This window comes from Peromyscus eremicus, chromosome 1 (assembly GCF_949786415.1).
Source record: "Peromyscus eremicus chromosome 1, PerEre_H2_v1, whole genome shotgun sequence".
Lineage (NCBI taxonomy): Eukaryota > Metazoa > Chordata > Mammalia > Rodentia > Cricetidae > Peromyscus > Peromyscus eremicus.
The window spans coordinates 37,237,394-37,256,203 of NC_081416.1; the positions used below are offsets into that span (position 1 = coordinate 37,237,394).

Below are 18,810 nucleotides of genomic sequence, written 5' to 3' on the forward strand. Positions count from 1 at the left end.
CTTCACAGAGTTAAACAAATGCAACATAAACGAAAGTAACACACCTACAACAGAGAACAGTCACATGATGAGACAGGAAGCCAAAAGGTCTCAGGGGCCAGAATTACTCTTTTAATAACAACATGCCTCTCCGAGGAACTCACCAGAGTCCCATAAGAACTACATTAATCTTATCTGAGGATGGTACTTCCATCGGCTTAACCACTTTTCTCTAGGCGAAAGGTCCTGCCACATCAGCACCAACACAGAGGGGACCAATGTGAACCATTGGTGTACATTAGCTATAGCCAAGCCAAAGCAATTTATGTACTCACTCTGTAGATGAAAATGCAGGGGGTTGTGCTTTACTGAGAGGGTTTGGGGTGACCCTATCACTGAGCCTTCACTACATTGAAAATCCTTCTATCATTCTAACTAACTCCTAGCTTCTAACATGCTTGCATGTCTTGGCTGCACTTGTGAAATGAACATTCCTAATGGCCTGGGGGAGATTCAGCTTCTTCATCCTCAGAGTGTATTTTATCATGGCATCCATCTTCCAAAGTTACGGCATCTGCCTCTTCTGACTGTGCATTAAACTTATGTGTCTTGTGGTTAGAACTTGTCTCTAGACTTAGTAGGCTCAGGGAAGTGGGGGAATATTTGGAATCAAGTTGCCTTTTAAGTATGTTTTGAGTACAATAAAAGTGCTGGTGTTCAGTCCTCACTTTAGGCTGGTAACCTGCTCAGCCCCCTCCGGGACATTATCTGTTGAATTCTTATAGCTAAGTGGCCAAATAACAGAGGCGTGAGATGAGAAGAGCTTGACTGTGTCACAGGATTAGTCTGCTGTGGAGCGAATATTCTGCCTAGAGTCCAGGAAGTGGGAAGACTTCTGAAGAAGGCAGAAGTGGCTGTGGAGGAAGCTTTGTAGGGTGCAGAATGGAAATGGTAGGAGATAGTTTCCCTTGTGTGTTTGTTAATTTATTTAAGGTACGATGAAAAGTTTCTTGCTAAGACAGTGGGGGGTAGAAATAGAGAGGGAACTTGAGATAAATGAAATTATTTTGTGGAAGGTATTCTGGGTAAATTGTTGAGTGATCTTGAGAAACTGTGAAGATCAAAGTGAGCACTTTTGTTCTTTGGGAACCCAGGTTACAATTTCATGCTGTCTCCCATCGGTGCATGGGAGTCTGGGCGTGGCGGTAGGGAGAGCAGGTGTTGCTGATGCTCTGAGATGGGAAATGGCCGTGTGAGAGAGGCAGGGCATCACAAACATAGGGTGGTGTGAGGTGTTGGCAAGCTGGCATAGACTGTGGCATCTTTGAGATGCTGCCTTGGTTAAGACATGCTATCCTGCCCCTGGAAAGAGGGCTGACTTCTCTGTCCTAGGACTAGGGTTTGATTCCCAGAACCCACATGGCAGCTAACAATGGTCTGGGCTCTAACCTAGTTCCAGGGGGATCTGATGCCCTCTTCTGGCCTCTGTGGGCACTGCACTTAGGTGGTGCATAGATATACATGAAGGTAAAATATCCACACACATAAAATAAAAAAATCTTAAAACAAACAAACAGACAGACAAACAAAGACACATCATGCTTTCTGACTTCAGCTTCTCCATTTGAGGAGGGTGATAATACTTTATTTGTCTCTTTGAGTATAAAGCTCCATGTAACATATCTAATGTGTTATATATAAGTTTTCATATACATTGGCTCACATGAAGACCCCAGAGTTCTGTCTGTGACAAGAAACCAATACAGCTAGAATTGGGCTGATATTCTGGGATTAATCAGGTGATGAAAGGTGCCAAGTAAGAGCACAGGGTGGGTTCAGATCAGGCAGATGGATGATAAGGACTTCGTGAACTGCAGGAGCTCGAGTGTAACATTTTCCAAAGGATTTAAAGGAGCAGTAACAGTGGTGACACTGCTAGGCAGTGATGATAATAATGAAGAGGTGAGTCATGGGGATGGAGCGTTTGTAAACATTGGGATGGTTTCAGCTAGTCTGTGAAATAAGGGGTTTTATGTTTTTGGGTTTTTTTTTTTCCCCAGACAGGGTTTCTCTGTGTAGCTTTGGAGCCTTTCCAGGAACTCTCTCTGTAACCCAGGCTGGCCTCAAACTCACAGAGATCTGCCTGGCTCTGCCTCCCGAGAGCTGGGATTAAAGGCGTGCGCCACCACCGCCTGGCGAAATGAGGAGGTTTAGTATGACATCTCTCTACATATGTGTTGTTGTACTTGGCTAAGTTCTGCCCGATTCTGAGGGTATCAGCATGGGTGCTATTATGTAACCTGCTACTTTACTTTAGTTTTAGAAACCAGTGTGCTTTGGTGTTAGACTTCAGACTTCATAAAAGCGATAGACACTGTAATGATTGTCTAAATTATTCTATTATTAATTAAAACTCGGGAGTCAGATAGTAGGCTATGAACGTGGTAGATCCAAAAAGAGATGGAGAAAAGCCTAGTAGACCCTCCTCTCTGCTTTCTCAAGATCCAAAAAGGTCTACGAAACTCCTAAGCCCCACCTCCTTCCTTCCTGTGTCCCTCTCTCCCCATCTGAGTCCCCCAAAAAACTCCATGGTTTATTATGGTCAGCTGAGCATGGACTCGGTCCTCTAACTCAAAGTTCAGTTTATCGGCAGTTTCAGGGGACAGAGTGAACAAATCTCCCACAACAATACATAACCAAATAATGTAATATGGCACCTAAATGTGCGTGTACGCATGTGTGCGTGCGTGCATGCGTGTGTGTGTGTGTGTGTGTGTGTGTGTGTGTGTGTAAAACTCTCTTTAATCTGGCAAACCTAAAATGCAAATACAAAACAAGATTCTTTATTTTTTTAAGTTTTGTGAAGGGCAAAAAATGGTAAGGAGGGCTAGGAAGATGGTTCAATGGTTAAGGACGTCATGCATTGCCCTTCTACAGGAGCCAAGTTTGATTCCCAGCACCCACATCACATGATTTACAATTGCCTGTAACTCCAGCTCCAGTGTATCTAATCCCCCTGGCCTCTGTGGACACCTGCACTCATATGCTTATACACACACACACACACACACACACACACACACACACACACACACTTAAAAATAACAATAAAAATAAATAATTTAAAAATATTTTAAAATGTCAAGGAGTAAAGGAAAAAGGCTCTATGCATTTCTGTGTGTGTGTGTGTGTGTGTGTGTGTGTGTGTGTGTGTGTACATAGTTACATATGTATGTACGTGTAGTTATGTGCATGCATGAAGGCCAGAGATGGACATCAGGTGGCTTCCTCTGTCACTGCCCACCTTTTCTTTTGAGACAAGGTCTCTCTCACTCCTTGGCTAGACTAGCTGGCCAGTGAACTGCCAGAATTCTATTTTCCTGCCCATGTCATCTAGCACCAGGGTTATAGGCATGAATTGCCATGTCTGGCTTTTTATATTATGTGAGTGCTGAGGATCCAAGCGCAGGTCCTCATGGTTGTATGGCAAAGCACATTACTGACTAACCTATCACCCAGGCCCTTCTGTGTGTTGATGTAACCAGTCAGGCTGTCTTCTGCCCTACTGCTGGAGTGGGGCTATTGCCATTCCTTCTTATAAACATTGCTTCTTATTCTAAGAAGGTAGCTTTGTTCAATACAAATGTGTTATGACCCATATATATAATGTAAAATTTTTCTAATAGCGGTATTAAAAATGTAAAAGAGAATGTCTAGGTAATATAATTTATTTAGCATACTATATTCAAATATTTCAATATATAAATATAAAGTGTTAATATAACTTGTTACATGGTTGTTTGTACCATGTACATTAAATTTGTACTATGTACATTAAAATTTTGGTATGCATTTTATAATTGTAGCAATTCATAATTTCAGTTTGACTAGTGACATTTCAGGTACTCAGTAGCTAAATATGGTGGATGGTCATTGTATTGGATAGTGCATCTCTATGGAGTGGGGGATGAGACAAATCTAGAAACAATTTCTGTTCAGTAGGAAGTTATAATATAGTCAGCCACTGGGATTCTCACTCAGAACTATCTAGCTGTTTTTTATATTTAAGGCCATGAAGTATACTTATTCAATTCCTACCTTCTCCAAGACCAAACAAAAACCACCTAAGCCTTGTGTGAAGATACATGTGTTTAAAAAGAGGAGGAAACCAAGTACTGATTTCATACTCAACTCATTTAAAATCTCTTTCTCCATCACTGTTGCCAATTTGATCTTCTGAGGAAATGTATCGAGCATTTTTAGTTATCCGTCATTTTAAAACTTAGCTGTGCTAGAGAGTGTAAACTGGAAAAAATAATTTACCTGGAAAAGCTCACATATCAATGAGGCAATAGTGAGAAGGAGAAATCATTTTTTTTAAGGTGCACTTGGGGAACTGTGGTTTAAATCTGGAAGCCCTCACTTCTGTCAAATGCATATCCTGTTTGTGTGTCATATCCCGAATAAAGCTAATTGCATAACCGGGTCTCCCCAGCAGGTGTAAAACTATTTTTAGAGTATATGTATCATTACTTAGAAGTAGATTAAAACAAACATGTGGGTTGTTAGTCTACACAGAGCAGGCAGGGCTGATCAAATATCCTCTGCAGTGAGTGACTCCAAGCTGGGAATGTCTGGTCCGTGGGACTGTGCATCTTTGTTCATTGTGTAGAGACCTGATGAATCCTCCTCTCTAGTACAGGAGGTCAGTCCTGTTTCTCTGATTGACATTCAGAGAACATTGGCTTTAAAATAAACACATTTTGGCTGTCACATTTTAGGTCCTGCACCAGATGCTGTCTCAGATAAAATCTACCAGATCAGCAAAACAATTGAGGAGTATGCCATATGTCCTGATCTTCGAATCGACCTATCTCGACTAGGAAGACAAGAATTTGACCTGGAGAACAAGTTCAAACCATTCAGAGGTAACGGATGATGAAGAAGTGTCCCATGAGTGGGACAGCTTTCCAAGAGGGGTGTGTATGGTGGAGTGTAGGATGCATGAGGCTGCAGCAGTCCTTGTTGGTGATCAGTGGTTTCTGTAGGGAAGGATTGTCATGGGAAATCCTCAATTAGTCAGATCTGAGGAGTGGCTCTGGATGAATGGTTAGAAAGTATACGCAGTGCAGGAAGAAACCGAAGAAATCTCTGTATTTAGATCTTGACATTTTCAAACGCCGCTATCCAAACTATTGTTTTTCACATAGAAAGAGGTTGACTCCATCATAGCATACATGGAATAAACTGTGGGTCGCCAAAACTTGTCACTGAATAATTTCTAAGTAATTAAAGTGAAGATGTGGGAAAATGTAAGAGATCTAAAAAGCCAATGGGTTGTTAAACTTCTTGTGGGACGGAAGAGTTTCTTGGCCAGGCCTGAGCCATGCAGTTCTGCTTAACTTGACACACCATGGTTGACCGCCTGCTCTACACCAAGCACTGTGTTCAGAGATTTTACAAAGGAATTTGGTAATTACTGAGTGTATTTAGGCAAGTGGTTCAAGAATTAAACAGCCAAGCCTGGCACAGTGGCATCCAATATATATATATATATATATATATATAGGAAAGAAAGAAAGAAAGAAAAGAAGAAAGAAAAACAACCAGAATGAGTTTGACAAGTATTATCTTACATGGTTAAGTAAATAAACTTTGGAAGAACTAAGAACACAATTTGTTGTTTTACCATTTTCTTATGAGTACTCTAGCAACGTTCATGCCATGAATATTCACCTTACCATTTTATACAACTAAAATTGTATAGAAGGCATAGAGGGAGCAATAGAACCAACCTGTTTTATTCTTCTAGTGCCTCTACAAGCTTGGGTACAGTTTGCATCAATGGTGTCCTGATGTTACAAGTAATTCAACTAGACTAAAAAGATGAACTATCATGGGCATGTGATTTTTAAAAACATAATACTATTAATTCTTTAAGAATTTTATAATCATACAATGCACTTGGGTCATATTCATCCCCCACTCCTCCTCATAAGTTCTTCTAGATTCACCCTCCCAACTGAGGCACATGATTTTTAAAGTCAGAGAAAGCTTAAAATAGACTGTGTGATGGGCTACTGATAGCAGGTCTTTCTTGAAAAGTTTTGAGTTGATCATTTGCTCAGGTAGTGAGAATTTATGGAAAGCTGCATGATATTCACTAGAAGCAACAGTGCCCACTTTAAAAAAATGCAGTATCATTTATTTACTCTTCAGTATCTTCATACATGTAAACAATGGATCTTGATCATATCACCCCTGACTACTCCCACACACTCCATTCTTTACCCCATCATACCAGCCCTCTCTCATCTTTATGTTCTCTTCTGTTTTGATTTTGTTTTGTTGGCCTTGTTTGTTTTTGACCCACTGAGTCTAATTGGTGCTCCCCCATTGGAACACTGGTGGATCTTCTTTGTTTAATCTTGAGTGGGTACCCATAGTTGCAATGAGTTCCTAAGCACCATGGCCGTGCTACATATAGAAGACGGTATTTAACAATGCTCCCCCCATCCTCTAGCTCTTCTATCCTTATATCTCCTCTTCTGTGATGATCTCTGTACCTTGAGAGGGGAGAAGATTGATAAAGATGTCCTACTTAGGGCTGAGCACTCAATAATCACCTGTCAGCACTTGGACCAATTATGAGTTCTATATTAGCATTAACTATTTTCCATGGCAGAAGAAGCTACTGGGGACAACACTGAAAGCAGCACTAATCTGTGCGCATAAATATAAACATAAACAGAAATATTTATTTGGCAGCTTGGTAACATTTCAATTTAGCAAGGTAATGGTAGAAGATTTCCCCCTAGAGCCTCTGACCTCTTGGATTATGGGGTTTTGACCAATTTATAGTAGCAGATATTAATTCCCTCCTGCAGAGCAGGCCTCAAATCCAATGCAAAAGCAACTGGTTACCCATATAACCTTCATACCACTATTGCATCAGTGAAAAGTGTCTACTTGTTTTTTCAAGACAGGGTTTCTCTGTGTAACAGTCCTGGCCATCCTGGAACCCACTCTGTAGATCAGGATGGCCTTGAACTCACAGAGATCCACCTGCCTCTGCCTCCTGAGTGCTGGGATTAAAGGTGTCCACTACTACTGCCTGGCTGAAAAGTGTCAATTGTTGTTGATCTAGTTAGAGGTGCACACATGCAAAAATGTACTCATGTGGATTATCTAGACAACTGCAATTGTGTTATAGCTAACAAAGTAATTAAAATATGTCTGATTATATATGATTAGAAAGACTTGGGCTATAAGAGGGATGAGAACCATCAGGCATTACTATCTGGAAGAAGTCATATTTATTTTAATTGTTTTGGGCACATTTATGATTTTATAGTTTCTGAGAGACTTGAGTCTTTGGGGAACTCATTGCTGTAGCCACATTGTTCCTTGGGTGACTTCCCTAAAGTGCTGTGATAGTCTGGATGTAGGTGAAGGTTTTTCTGGTTCCTGAAAATAATTTGGAGATAATCCTTTGAAGTAATTTATGTGCTATATTCCTACTGTTTTAAGTGATGAGCAATGCTTGAATTAATTGAAAGCAAATAGTCCGTGGTGTCTCATCTTAAGGTGTCGAGAGCATGTATTAGACAATGGGAGTGTTCGATTTTCCTGAATGCCTTACTTCCTTGAACTGTCCCTTGTGAATATTAAATATTTTTAGGCAAATGATTCAAGACTTGAAGAACCAGAATGAACTTTCCAAAATTATCCTATGTTAGAGAGTAAGTAAAATGTCTAAAGCATTCGAGGCTTAAAATCAAGCATTTTCAGATGTATAGTTCACAGATAGTGGTTTTTAATTATTTTCTGAATTAATAGTCTCCTCATTTCAGAGGATGATTAAATATAGGATGTGCTCCTTAAAATGTAATTAAATTGGAGTGGATACTCATATGCCAATTTAAATGTAAGGGAAATATTTGGAGAAATGTATTTGACCAGATGAAGGGGTAATTTATATTCCATATTAAATATTGGACCTGGATGTACTGAAAAAATTATTGATTGATAACATCTTTAATGAGGCCTAAGTATTTCAGCTCCAAAGTAGTAGGACATTGAAAAGTAATAGATGTATAACTTTAAAAATGTAATTATAGGGGGCTGGAAAAATGGCTTACTAGTTATGAGCACTTACTCCTCTTCCAGTGTACCAAGTTTGGTTTCCAGCACCCAGGCAGCTCATAACTACCCACAACTCCAGCTTCAGGGGATCCAATACCTATGGCATCTGCAAGCACTTGCACTCATGTGCATATACCCACACACGTGTACACACACACACACACACACACACACACACACATGCACGCACACAATTAAAGAGATAAATAGATGTAATTATAAATTTAAAAAAGCAACACTTTTTTTCCTAGAAAAAATTTTAACTTCTCCCAAACTCAAGCATTTACTTCTCCTAGGAAAAATACCTTCTGAGCACTAATTACATGCTGCTAGATGTTTGGAAATGGTGCCACATTCTGCGTGCTGGTTTTCATGAGTTAACTAGGAAGGTTTGCTTGGGATTCTCAGTGACACACTGGAGAGCTCTTGTGTTTACTGAGGAGCTGCAGATGTTTGGCGTTCCCCTGGAAATTGGGTAGTAGGTTGAGTGTGAAAGAGGGTTTATGTCAAATCAGAATCCAGCCCCACATCACCAGTTCTGTGCTTGGATCCAGTGTGTATAATAGCATTTGGAAAGTAAGGGCCACAGCTGAGGTCACTCCTTTCTGTGTTTGCCACCAGCTGAGTCATCCTTTGGCTCACCCCCAGGAGAGACCACTGCATATGTGGGATGCTTGTTCATGTGTGTGCAGCTGGGGGAGGGAGGTGTTGGGGAGGTGTGGGCAGAGATGACAGAGCATTTGTATCCTGAATTCTGCTAGTGGCTAATTTTCCCTTGCAAAAGGAGTGTAGAAGATTATTTGTACCACTGCTCATCTGAAGAGTTTGTTGAATTTTGGTTGTACTGTGATTTAAGTTTTCGTTTGCAAATGGACCCTTCCTTGCCCATGTAGCATGCAGGTTAGATGGGATTTAATCAGAATTTTGCGTCATTAGGGTAGTAATTTTTTTGTGTGCCTCTAAAGATGATTTCCAGGTATGCTCATTGATATTCCTCCCCCTCTCTGTCTTCCCATCATCAGTGGAGATTGTGGACCCCGTTGACATCTATCTCAACCTTCTTCGGACCATCTTTGACTTCAATGCCATCAAGAGTTTGCTGACTGGGCCTAGCCAGCTGAAGATCCGAGTTGATGCCATGCATGGAGGTGAGCTTGTGTCTTTCTAAAAGCAGTGGCTGAGAACAGTTAAAGAGACCTCTACATTTTCAGGTCTATGGAATGTTCTAGAAAATTTCAGGACTCCACTTGCTTTCTTTTGATGTAAATGAAAACAAAAATTGAACAAGTAAATTTGGGACTGTACCATGTGAGTGTGAGGCAGATCAAGACTACCTGTTTATTGACTTCTTTAAAAAAAAATCATGCTACATTCTATAATTTAAACAGCTGAATTAAATGATCATGGAAAACATGAATGCCCAATTCTTTTCTGCAGTCAGTGTCCTACTTTCCAGCGTCAACATTCTTCTAGTGATTTTTTAAAGTATTTATTTGCCTTGTTATGAATATCACAAATACACAACTCTTCATTAACTCTTCATGTTTGAGGACTATGGGCTTCTTGCCGGACTTTGTAGTCAACTCTCCACCTCTCTCCGCAGCCCCTGGCAGCCATTTATCTTTCTTTTGTTTTCGTTGTTTTGCCTTTTCTAGAAAGTCATATAAATAGAAGAATGAACTCAGTAGTCTTTTGCTTCACATTTCATGCAGCCAACTGTTTTTTTTAAAATGATGTTCAGGGTACATGTGTCCCTTTTTGTTCTTTGTTACTGTTGCGTAGTATTCCACTTTACTGATGTACCACAGTTTATCTATTTGCTAGTTGATAAAAATTAGCCTTCCCCACCCCTGGTGTTTAGCTACTACAATTAGAGGTGTTATGAATATTCACAAACAAGTTTTTATGGAAATGTATGTTGCCATTTGTTTTGGGTAAATTTCTAGAAGCAGGATTGTGGAGTCTGATGGTAAATATCTGCTGAACTATATAAGAACTCAGCTGTTGGCCTAGAGAGTGGGTTGAGATCACTTGCTCTTCTAAAAAACCTGGGTTCAATTCCCAGCACCCACATGGCAGCTCACAACTGTCTGTAACTTCAGTTCTAGAAGACCTGACGCCCTCACATAAACATACATGCAGATAAAACACCAATGCATACAAAATAAATAAATTATTTTAAAAAGAACTCAGCTGTTGTGAAAAGTAGCCATTCCCTTTACATACACACCCGCAATACCGAGGGCTTTGGCGTGTGCATTCCTACCAACACTCAGTAGCATCTTCTCCATTTCAGCCATCTTGCTCTATCTTGTTCATCTCTCTTAAAGCATTCTCCTTGTGTGAATAGGCTCCTCTTTGCTGTTTGTTTCAGTCATGTTTAGAGTATACCTCAAGATTTTGGTGACCCCTGTATTATTGTTTTTGGTGTTCTACTCTTTTTGGGGGACATGCCACCCAGCTCCCAAATAAATTACCTATAGAGGCATATTTTTAATTATGAATACCCGGCCTTAGCTTGGCTTATTTCTTGCCTGCTTTTCTTAAATTATCCCATCTACCTTTTGCCTCTGGGATTTTCCTGTTCTCTTACTTCTGTAAATTTTACTCTTACTCTGTGGCTTGCTGTGTAGCTGGGTGGCTGGCCCCTGTGGTCCTCCTCCTTCTCTGGCTGCTAGATCTCTGTCTCCCAGATTTCTCCTTCTTTATAGTCTCTCTGCCTGCCAGCCCCATCTATTCTTTCTCCTGCCTTGGTATTGGTCGTTCAGTTCTTTATTAGATCATCAGGTGTTTTAGTCAGGCACAGTAACACAGCTTCACAAAGTTAAACAAATGCAACATAAACAAAAGTAACACACCCTAAAATAATATTCTACTGCACCCTTGGCTGCCTGGTGTGTTGACTATCTGTTGGGACCTCTGAGCACACTCAGGTCTCACCTTCCTGGGGCTTTGCTCTGAGGGTATGTGGTTGGGATGCTTTGTTCCTTCTTCCTGGGCTGATGCTATTCTCCAGGAAAAGCTCTCTCAAGTTCTTGCCCTGATCTGGCCCATAGAAAAGACAGCTCCCTCTTCTTCAAGTTCTGTGTTTGCAGCTCATTGCTTGGCTTGTACTTTATGTCCATTGTAGCTAGAGTTTTCCTGCCTGGCCCACAGTCAGGACAAATCTCTCTCACCTGACAGTCCCACAGCTGCTCAGACCCAACCAAGTAAACACAGAGACTTATATTGCTTACAAACTGTATGACTGTGGCAGGCTTCTTGCTAACTGTTCTTATATCTTAAATTAATCCATTTCTATAAATCTATACCTTGCCACGTGGCTTGTGGCTTACGGGCATCTTCACATGCTGCTTGTCATGGAGGCGGCTGGCAGTGTCTCCCCCTGTCTTCCTGTTCCCTCAATTCTCCTCTCTGTTAGTCCCGCCTATACTTCCTGCCTGGCCACTGGCCAATCAGTGTTTTATTTGTTGACCAATCAGAGCAATTTAACATACAGACCATCTCACAGCAGTCCATCCTCAAATTAGGCACTTGGGTTGATGACTGGGGATCAGAGTGGTCAGATGTAGGTCACTTCCCTACCCGAGGAGACAGTGTGATTTAGCAATACCCTAGTTGTGTGAGTGGATTTGGAGAAAGATGTGGTTTTCCAAAGGAAACCTGATGCTTCCTCTAGAGGAAGGGACAAGGGGATTGGGTCATAAGAGATGTTCGTGGTGTGAGAACTGTATCGTGTTGGGAGGAAACAAAAGAAAGTGATCTCAGCCACATTTCAGCTGTCAGGAGTGCATGGTGGCCCTCTCACAGGCTCTCCTTTCTTGCTTTAATGGCTTCCACTTGTGTGGTCCCCCTACTATCACCCTTCTCAAACTTTTATTCTTCCTTCAAGTCCTACTCAAAACACTGCTCTCTCTGGGAAGTCTCACCTATGGGTATCGTTTTTTCACAAGTCATGGAGTCCCACTAGGTATCTCCCTTTCGTCTCCCCTCTCCACTCATCTGTAGATTTGACTTGTCTCACTATTAGATAAGAGCCCAGGAATGTAGAGTCATGCACCTCACCCTCTGTAATCTGATCCTTTCGGTTCTTAACACAGGGGTTCAACGTTAGGTTTCCCGGTCCACACAACAGCTATCATTGCACAGCATCCATTGTTTTACAAGAGGTGCTTTGTTTTATATGAAGCTTCTGGGATTTGGATGCTTAACTTGGCAATGTTACAACAATTATGAAAGGAGAATTACCAGTGCCCTTTAATGCTTTTGATATACTCAGTTGAAGTACTTAATACATGAAAAACAGAAGGTAATAAATCATTATTATAGAGTTGATTTCCTAAAGGCAGTGTTTTAGGAAACCACAAGGAAAAAAAATTTCATCTCACTGGATGATTGACATCTGTTTTATCTGCTTAACGGAGTCCCTGACACATGGTAGATGCTCAATAAGTAGTAATTGATATGATTATTGCTTTATATTATAGCCTAAAAATAAAATTATGTGATTTTATATTATAGCCTAAAAAATGATGGTAGAATTTCTATTAAGTGAGTTGTTTTTGTCTTTTTCTAACCAGAAGAAAGTACCTAGGGAAGAATATTCTTCAAGTGTTTTTACATTCTCATCCATCTTTTTTTAGTTATGGGACCCTATGTGAGAAAAGTTCTGTGTGATGAGCTGGGGGCCCCAGCCAACTCTGCTATAAACTGTGTCCCACTAGAAGACTTCGGAGGGCAGCACCCAGACCCAAACCTGACCTATGCAACCACCCTTCTGGAAGCCATGAAAGGGGGAGAATATGGATTTGGAGCTGCATTTGATGCTGATGGGGTAAGCTGGAGGGCTCCCAGTCGGTGACCCGCTCACCACGTGATGGAAGGAGCATCAGAAGCCAGAGAATCTGGAGTGCACATGCGTGGGGCATGCCTCTACTCTGCTGTTCAGTGCCAGATAGCACCACGAGACAGCTACAGCTTCTCTAGTTTCAGGACTGATGTATGTTCTTGAGAAATTATTTCTTTAAAAAACAGTCAGGCAATCAGTTTTCATTTATCGCTGGCTCTGTTGAAAGCCCAACATTAAAAAACCCAGCTATTTCCCAGTTACTACAGCTCTCCGGTCTGTGCGGGGGAGGAAGGCCATGGATGCATGAAGTAGCTGGGCACACATCTCAGCAGGTGGAGCACATTCCAGCTGTGTCAAGATTCTGGGCCCCCGAGGAATTTATATGGTTTCCCATGCTTCCTTTGGCCTAGTCAAATGGTTTTAGGTTGTGTAAAGGGCAGGAAAGTGGCTTGTGCTGATGGTGGGAACTGGGTATGAAGACCAGATGCTTCTCCCTGATAATTTTCACACATTCCTTCCCACAGGACCGTTATATGATCCTTGGCCAAAATGGCTTCTTTGTGAGTCCCTCGGACTCCCTGGCCATCATCGCCGCCAACCTCTCTTGCATTCCGTATTTCCGTCAGATGGGGGTTCGAGGGTTCGGGAGGAGTATGCCAACCAGCATGGCTCTGGACAGGTAAGGATGTTACTGTGACTCACCATGTGGTAGACCTCTGATACCAAGGCCCCTTTGTTGGTAGCTGGCACTCATTCTCCCTGTCCCACTGCAAGCGGGGTGACAGCCTGGGGACTTAGAGATCTGCTGTGGTGTAGCCTGTCAGAATCAGGTGGCCTGAGCTGGAGTCTTCTTTCTTATTTGATCTCTAAGTCTTACTTCTCTTGTCTGTAATATGGGGGTGCTAATATGTCAGTATCATCCTTACATAGACTGTGGTGAGGTATGGATGAGGTCCTGCTTTCTATCGCCTCAGGTGCTTGCTTGTTCCAAAAGTCACATACGTAGAATCCTCTACTCTGGGCTTCTTTGTTGTTGGCTTGTTACATTTAATTTTTTTTTTTGTTCATCCATATGCATTTCATTGAAACATAGTAATATCTCATGTGTGTAGTCCTCCCGAATCTGAAGGTTATATATAAGTAAAATGAACAGAACATGGAGTTTGAGGTCAGATTCTGTTATACACAGGGCTCGGCTTTCATTTTCATCAAGTGAGTAAAAGCAGGGATGCTGCACCACAGGTTGCTGTAAGAATGAAATGATGGTGTGCGGAGAGCTCCAGGAGGCTCGCTCTGGAGGCCCTTGACAGTGGCACCTGGATTTGATCAAACCCAGAGCCCCGGACATGCTAGGGATGCACTCTGCTGCCCAGCTACGCTCCTGTCCCTGCATCTGATGTTTTCAAACAGTGTTCATTACTATAGGAGCGGAACATGTGCCCTGCAGAAAGTTAGAAAACACAGGCAAATGAGAAGACAGAAGTTATCCACACCATCCCCAGAGTTCCCCGTGGTCATAGGTAAATTTATACCTGTGCTGAGTCTTGTTCTGTGTATGTATTGTATAGATATAATAAAAATATGTAAAACTGTATACACAATATCTATGCATGATGCATAGTACTAAAAGACCAGAAAGTTCAGACTGCTGTAACCTGCTTTTTTTAAAAAAATCAATTTATAATCTTCAATTTTCTATTAGTAAGTTTTTTTTTTTACTGTCTGAAACCAACATGACATTTAGATCACCCCTGAACATCCCCAAAACACTCTGAAGGTTTGTTTTCCTGAAGTAAGATACTGTCCAAGACCACACATTGGGTCTGGTTATGTCCTGTGGCCTTTCTTTACCTAGCACAATCCTTGCCCTTTGGCAGTGATTTTGGAGAGATCTGGTCAGTTGTCCTATAGAATTCCACCTCCTAGATTGTGTGGCTATTTTCTTGTAGTGTTATTTGCTCAATCATTCATAAAGTAAAAGTTACATACTGTGAAATGTATTAGCTCGAGAGTTCTACTCAATGAGTTTGGAAAGTGTAAGCATGCATTTAACCACCAGTCATATGAAGGTGTGGGTTATTCCCATAGCTTCCTCAACTCCCCCACCTCTTCCGGTACCTGCAGCCATCACTGTAATTTATATCAGTTGAAGCCTGCCTGGTTCAGACTAGACACAGGTGGGATCCTTTGCCGCGTCATCCTCCCTTGTTTTGATTTATCCTTATTACTGTATATGTCAGAAGTACGTCTCCCCTTGTTATGCGGTGTATTATTAATATATGAGAATATCACCATTTTTTCCAGTTTCTCATTGATAGACATCTGGGCTCTCTGCAGCTGGTAGTTATTTAAAGGTTTTGTTGTTGGCACATTTCAATTACTCCTGGGCAAATATCTAAGAATAAATGTTGATTTTAGGGTAGGTGTACATCCAAGAAGCTGACAAATGATTTTCCATATTATACTTTTCTCAGCAATGTGGGGGCTTGTGTTTGCTTCATATCCTCACCAATATTTGGAGGTTGGGACAGACTCTTAACTTAAGCCATGTGTGCTTAAGTTATTGTGTGCTAGATATCATTTTATCATAGTTTAAATTTCACCATCCAATAACTGATGACTTTGAATTATTTCATATGCGTATCAGCTACTTGTTACCTTCTTTCATTATATATTCATCCAAAAAGTATTTGCATGTACTTAAAGTTGGGTTATGTGGTTTTTTGTTATTGATTTGTGGAGGATTTTTGTATTTGTTGGATCAATCTTTTGTCATATATAGTATTGCCTGTATTTTCCCTGCCTGTAGCTTGCTTCTACCCCCTCTGTGTGTGTGTGTGTGCATATGGAGGTCAGAAGTCAACCTCATGTATCATTCCTCAGGTGTTGGTCACATTTCAGTTTTGAGACAGGGTCTCTCACTGACCTGGGAATTGTCACATGGTCTAGGGATCCACATGTCTCTGCCTTCCTAGGGCTGGGATCACCAGTCTGCCACCGTACCCAGCTTTCTAACATGGATTTGGGGCATTAAATTCAAGGCAAGCACTTTTCTGGTGGAATTACCTCCACTTTTCATTTTCTAATTAGTGTCTTTTGATGGGCAGATTTTCTAAATTTTTTTATCAAATCCAGTTTACTAATTTTTTTCGGATGCTTCACTAATTACATTGTTACTACAACTGCTTTTGACCAGTGTGAGAAATGTTTGTTTGCTCCTGTTGTGTGTGTGATACTATTCCTGGGAGACATGAGCAAGCATCTACTCACCCCAGATAATGACTGAAGACAGCTCCCAGTAAGGATACCACCAAAGTCCACCTTAGGGAGGCGGGTTTTATTGAGGTTGCTTCCAGGAATTTGGGGGAGGGGTTACGTACAGGAGCGGAAGTGACTCAAAGACAGCTGCATCACCAAAGCTCACCTCAGCATGAGTGACAGCTCATGAAAGTTGGAACTCTGGAGCGCACTGCACAGCCTGCAGGCAGCCCAATAGGTTGGGGAGTGCCCTTTTCAGCAGCCCCAGGGGGTCTGAGCCTCTGTGGATATTACTTGGCTGGTCTGAGCTTCACCTAAGGAGCCCAGCTTATCTGAGAGTCTCTTGACAGTCCTTACAGCTTATGTGTGGGAAAGGAGGGACCTAGTGTGCCTGGCCAGTTTCAGGGACTTCCTGAAGCCATTCAGTTGTTTACTTCCTGAATCTTAATGAGATTCCCCCCAAGATGGATGGTTCTCAGAGGAAATTGCTACTCAGCACTCTAGGGTAGAAAGATATTTCCCCGGTTCTTTTCTTGTGAATAATTGCAGTCATAACATTTACATTTGTGCTTTCAATTTTCAGTTCATTTTAATGTGTGGCGTGAGGTAACAGTTGAGAATTATTTTTCCCCCCATGTTCAGTTACTCCAACTCTATTAATTGGAGGAATTTTTCTTTCCACTGACTAGTATTGACTGATCATGTGTATGTGGATCTATCTGGACTCTTCATCCCATTCTGTTTATTTTGCTGGCCTTTACAAAGACACTGCACTGAAATCAGGTCAATCATCCAGTCATTTTCATTCTTTCTCTAGTTCGTACATATGTATTTACTAGGCTTTCTCCATTACTACATACATTTTAGAATTGATGTGTCAGTTCACACCAGAGCTGTTGGGACCTTGACTGAGATTCTGTTGAATCCACGAAGCCATTTGAGGAGGATTACATTAGAATAATATTGGATCTTCCAATCCACGGATGTATTTATAAATAGGTTTTCTTCAATTTCACTTACATATAAGCTTCCAAGTTTTTAATGCAGATGTCTCACAGTTTTTGTTAAATTTATTCCTGTTTCCACATTTTGATCATGTTGTAAGTGGAGTTTTTTTTTTAAAGAATTTTTTATTATTTTTAATTTTTATTTATGTGTATGTGTGTGTCTTTGTGAGTGAATGGCATATGGTGCAGGTGCCCAAGGAAAGGATCCTGGGCACTTTGCAGCTTATTTGATATTCCAGGATTCTACTTAAGCCCAATTTTATAATTTAGAGAGAATTTGCATCTCTTCCTTAAGTTGACAATCGTTTTGTGAGGACATTGTGTCAGCATCCCTCTCTTCATATTAATGAACCAGTCTTCAGGAAAGTTAAGAGCCTTGTGCTGGGTCCCACAGCTACCTGGGAACTGGCAGGATCCGATCCTGTGTCTTTTGATACAGGTTACTATCACAGCTTCTCAGATCCAGAGAGTCTCAGCCGAAACCATTGAAAACATTGCCTAGCTCTCCTGTGAGGTAGCCAACAGCTTTCCAAGCCATGGCCAGGAAAGATTCATTCTGACAACAGAGACCGTTTGTCCTCTTTTCTTGTGGAAATGGCCCCAGTCGCTCTTGATTTCGCTTCATCCACTTTCCCAAGAAAACCTCCGTTCAGTCAGAAGCCAGAGGCCTTGCCTAGAGATTCACAAAGGGCCTGTTCTGATACGTGAGCGACCGTTTAAAAGGATTATTCATGCTTGCTGGTTGGGATTCAGAATTCTGTGGGGCTCTGACGTGCTGATTTGTTTTGGGTATTTGATCTGCTGGGTAGCTCCCTTGTGGATTCTCATGATGGACACTTTATAAGCCTCTTTCTTCCTGGTGAACAAATACAGCTTCAAAAGTCTGTCTTCATTTGGTTTCCCAAATTACTTATTATTATTATTATTTTAAGTGAACGGAATCATAGAATCGTATCCATAAATGCCAGGGTAACAGTTGAATGCTTGAGATATATCCAAAGGCCCACTAACTCCTGGTATTTCAGAATGGGTGGGCACCTTTGAAACTGATGAGCTATCTAAACTTTCATTATTCACAGATTAAAACTGGTGTTTCCCAAGAAGAGACTTTCATTGTCTTTAATTTCTATTCTTACAGTGTCACTAAAACAGATTGCATTTACCCCTGCATAATAATATTTCAGCTTTGAAAATGGCATTCTTTGGGGACTCTGTCATTGAATGTGTCTGATTTGTGGCACAGTCGTTGATGAAAACACTCTGGTACAGATGATTGGAGAAGTATATTTGTGGCCCACGGTCCATCTCCACCCACATGGAGGTATTAAATAATCCTTGGTGTCATCGTCGTTCAGTAATATTTATGAAGCTCCCATCTGTGCTTGGGGCTGTGCCGAAGGCTGTGAAAAGCAAGTCAAACATGCAGCCTCAAACTTTACTCACTAGGGAGAGTTCCGCTCCTTTGAGACATCACTCCTTGAAGACATCCAAAGGACCCAGCTATGAGAAGTATGTTTTGACTACAAACAAGGCCACAAAAGTCCATATGTGTAAACAGGATAGTGACACATT

General features: G+C 41.3%; 1 protein-coding gene across 1 annotated transcript in view; it reads left to right on the top strand.

Moving 5' to 3' along the window:
* Pgm5 (phosphoglucomutase 5) overlaps positions 1 to 18,810 on the top strand; it is a 172,220-nt gene that overhangs the window by 29,950 nt on the left and 123,460 nt on the right. Inside the window, exons 3-6 of the mRNA XM_059259492.1 lie at positions 4,761 to 4,907; positions 9,147 to 9,272; positions 12,768 to 12,958; positions 13,498 to 13,652. Of these exons, the coding sequence (XP_059115475.1) occupies positions 4,761 to 4,907; positions 9,147 to 9,272; positions 12,768 to 12,958; positions 13,498 to 13,652 (619 nt within the window). The remainder of the gene's footprint in view (positions 1 to 4,760; positions 4,908 to 9,146; positions 9,273 to 12,767; positions 12,959 to 13,497; positions 13,653 to 18,810) is intronic.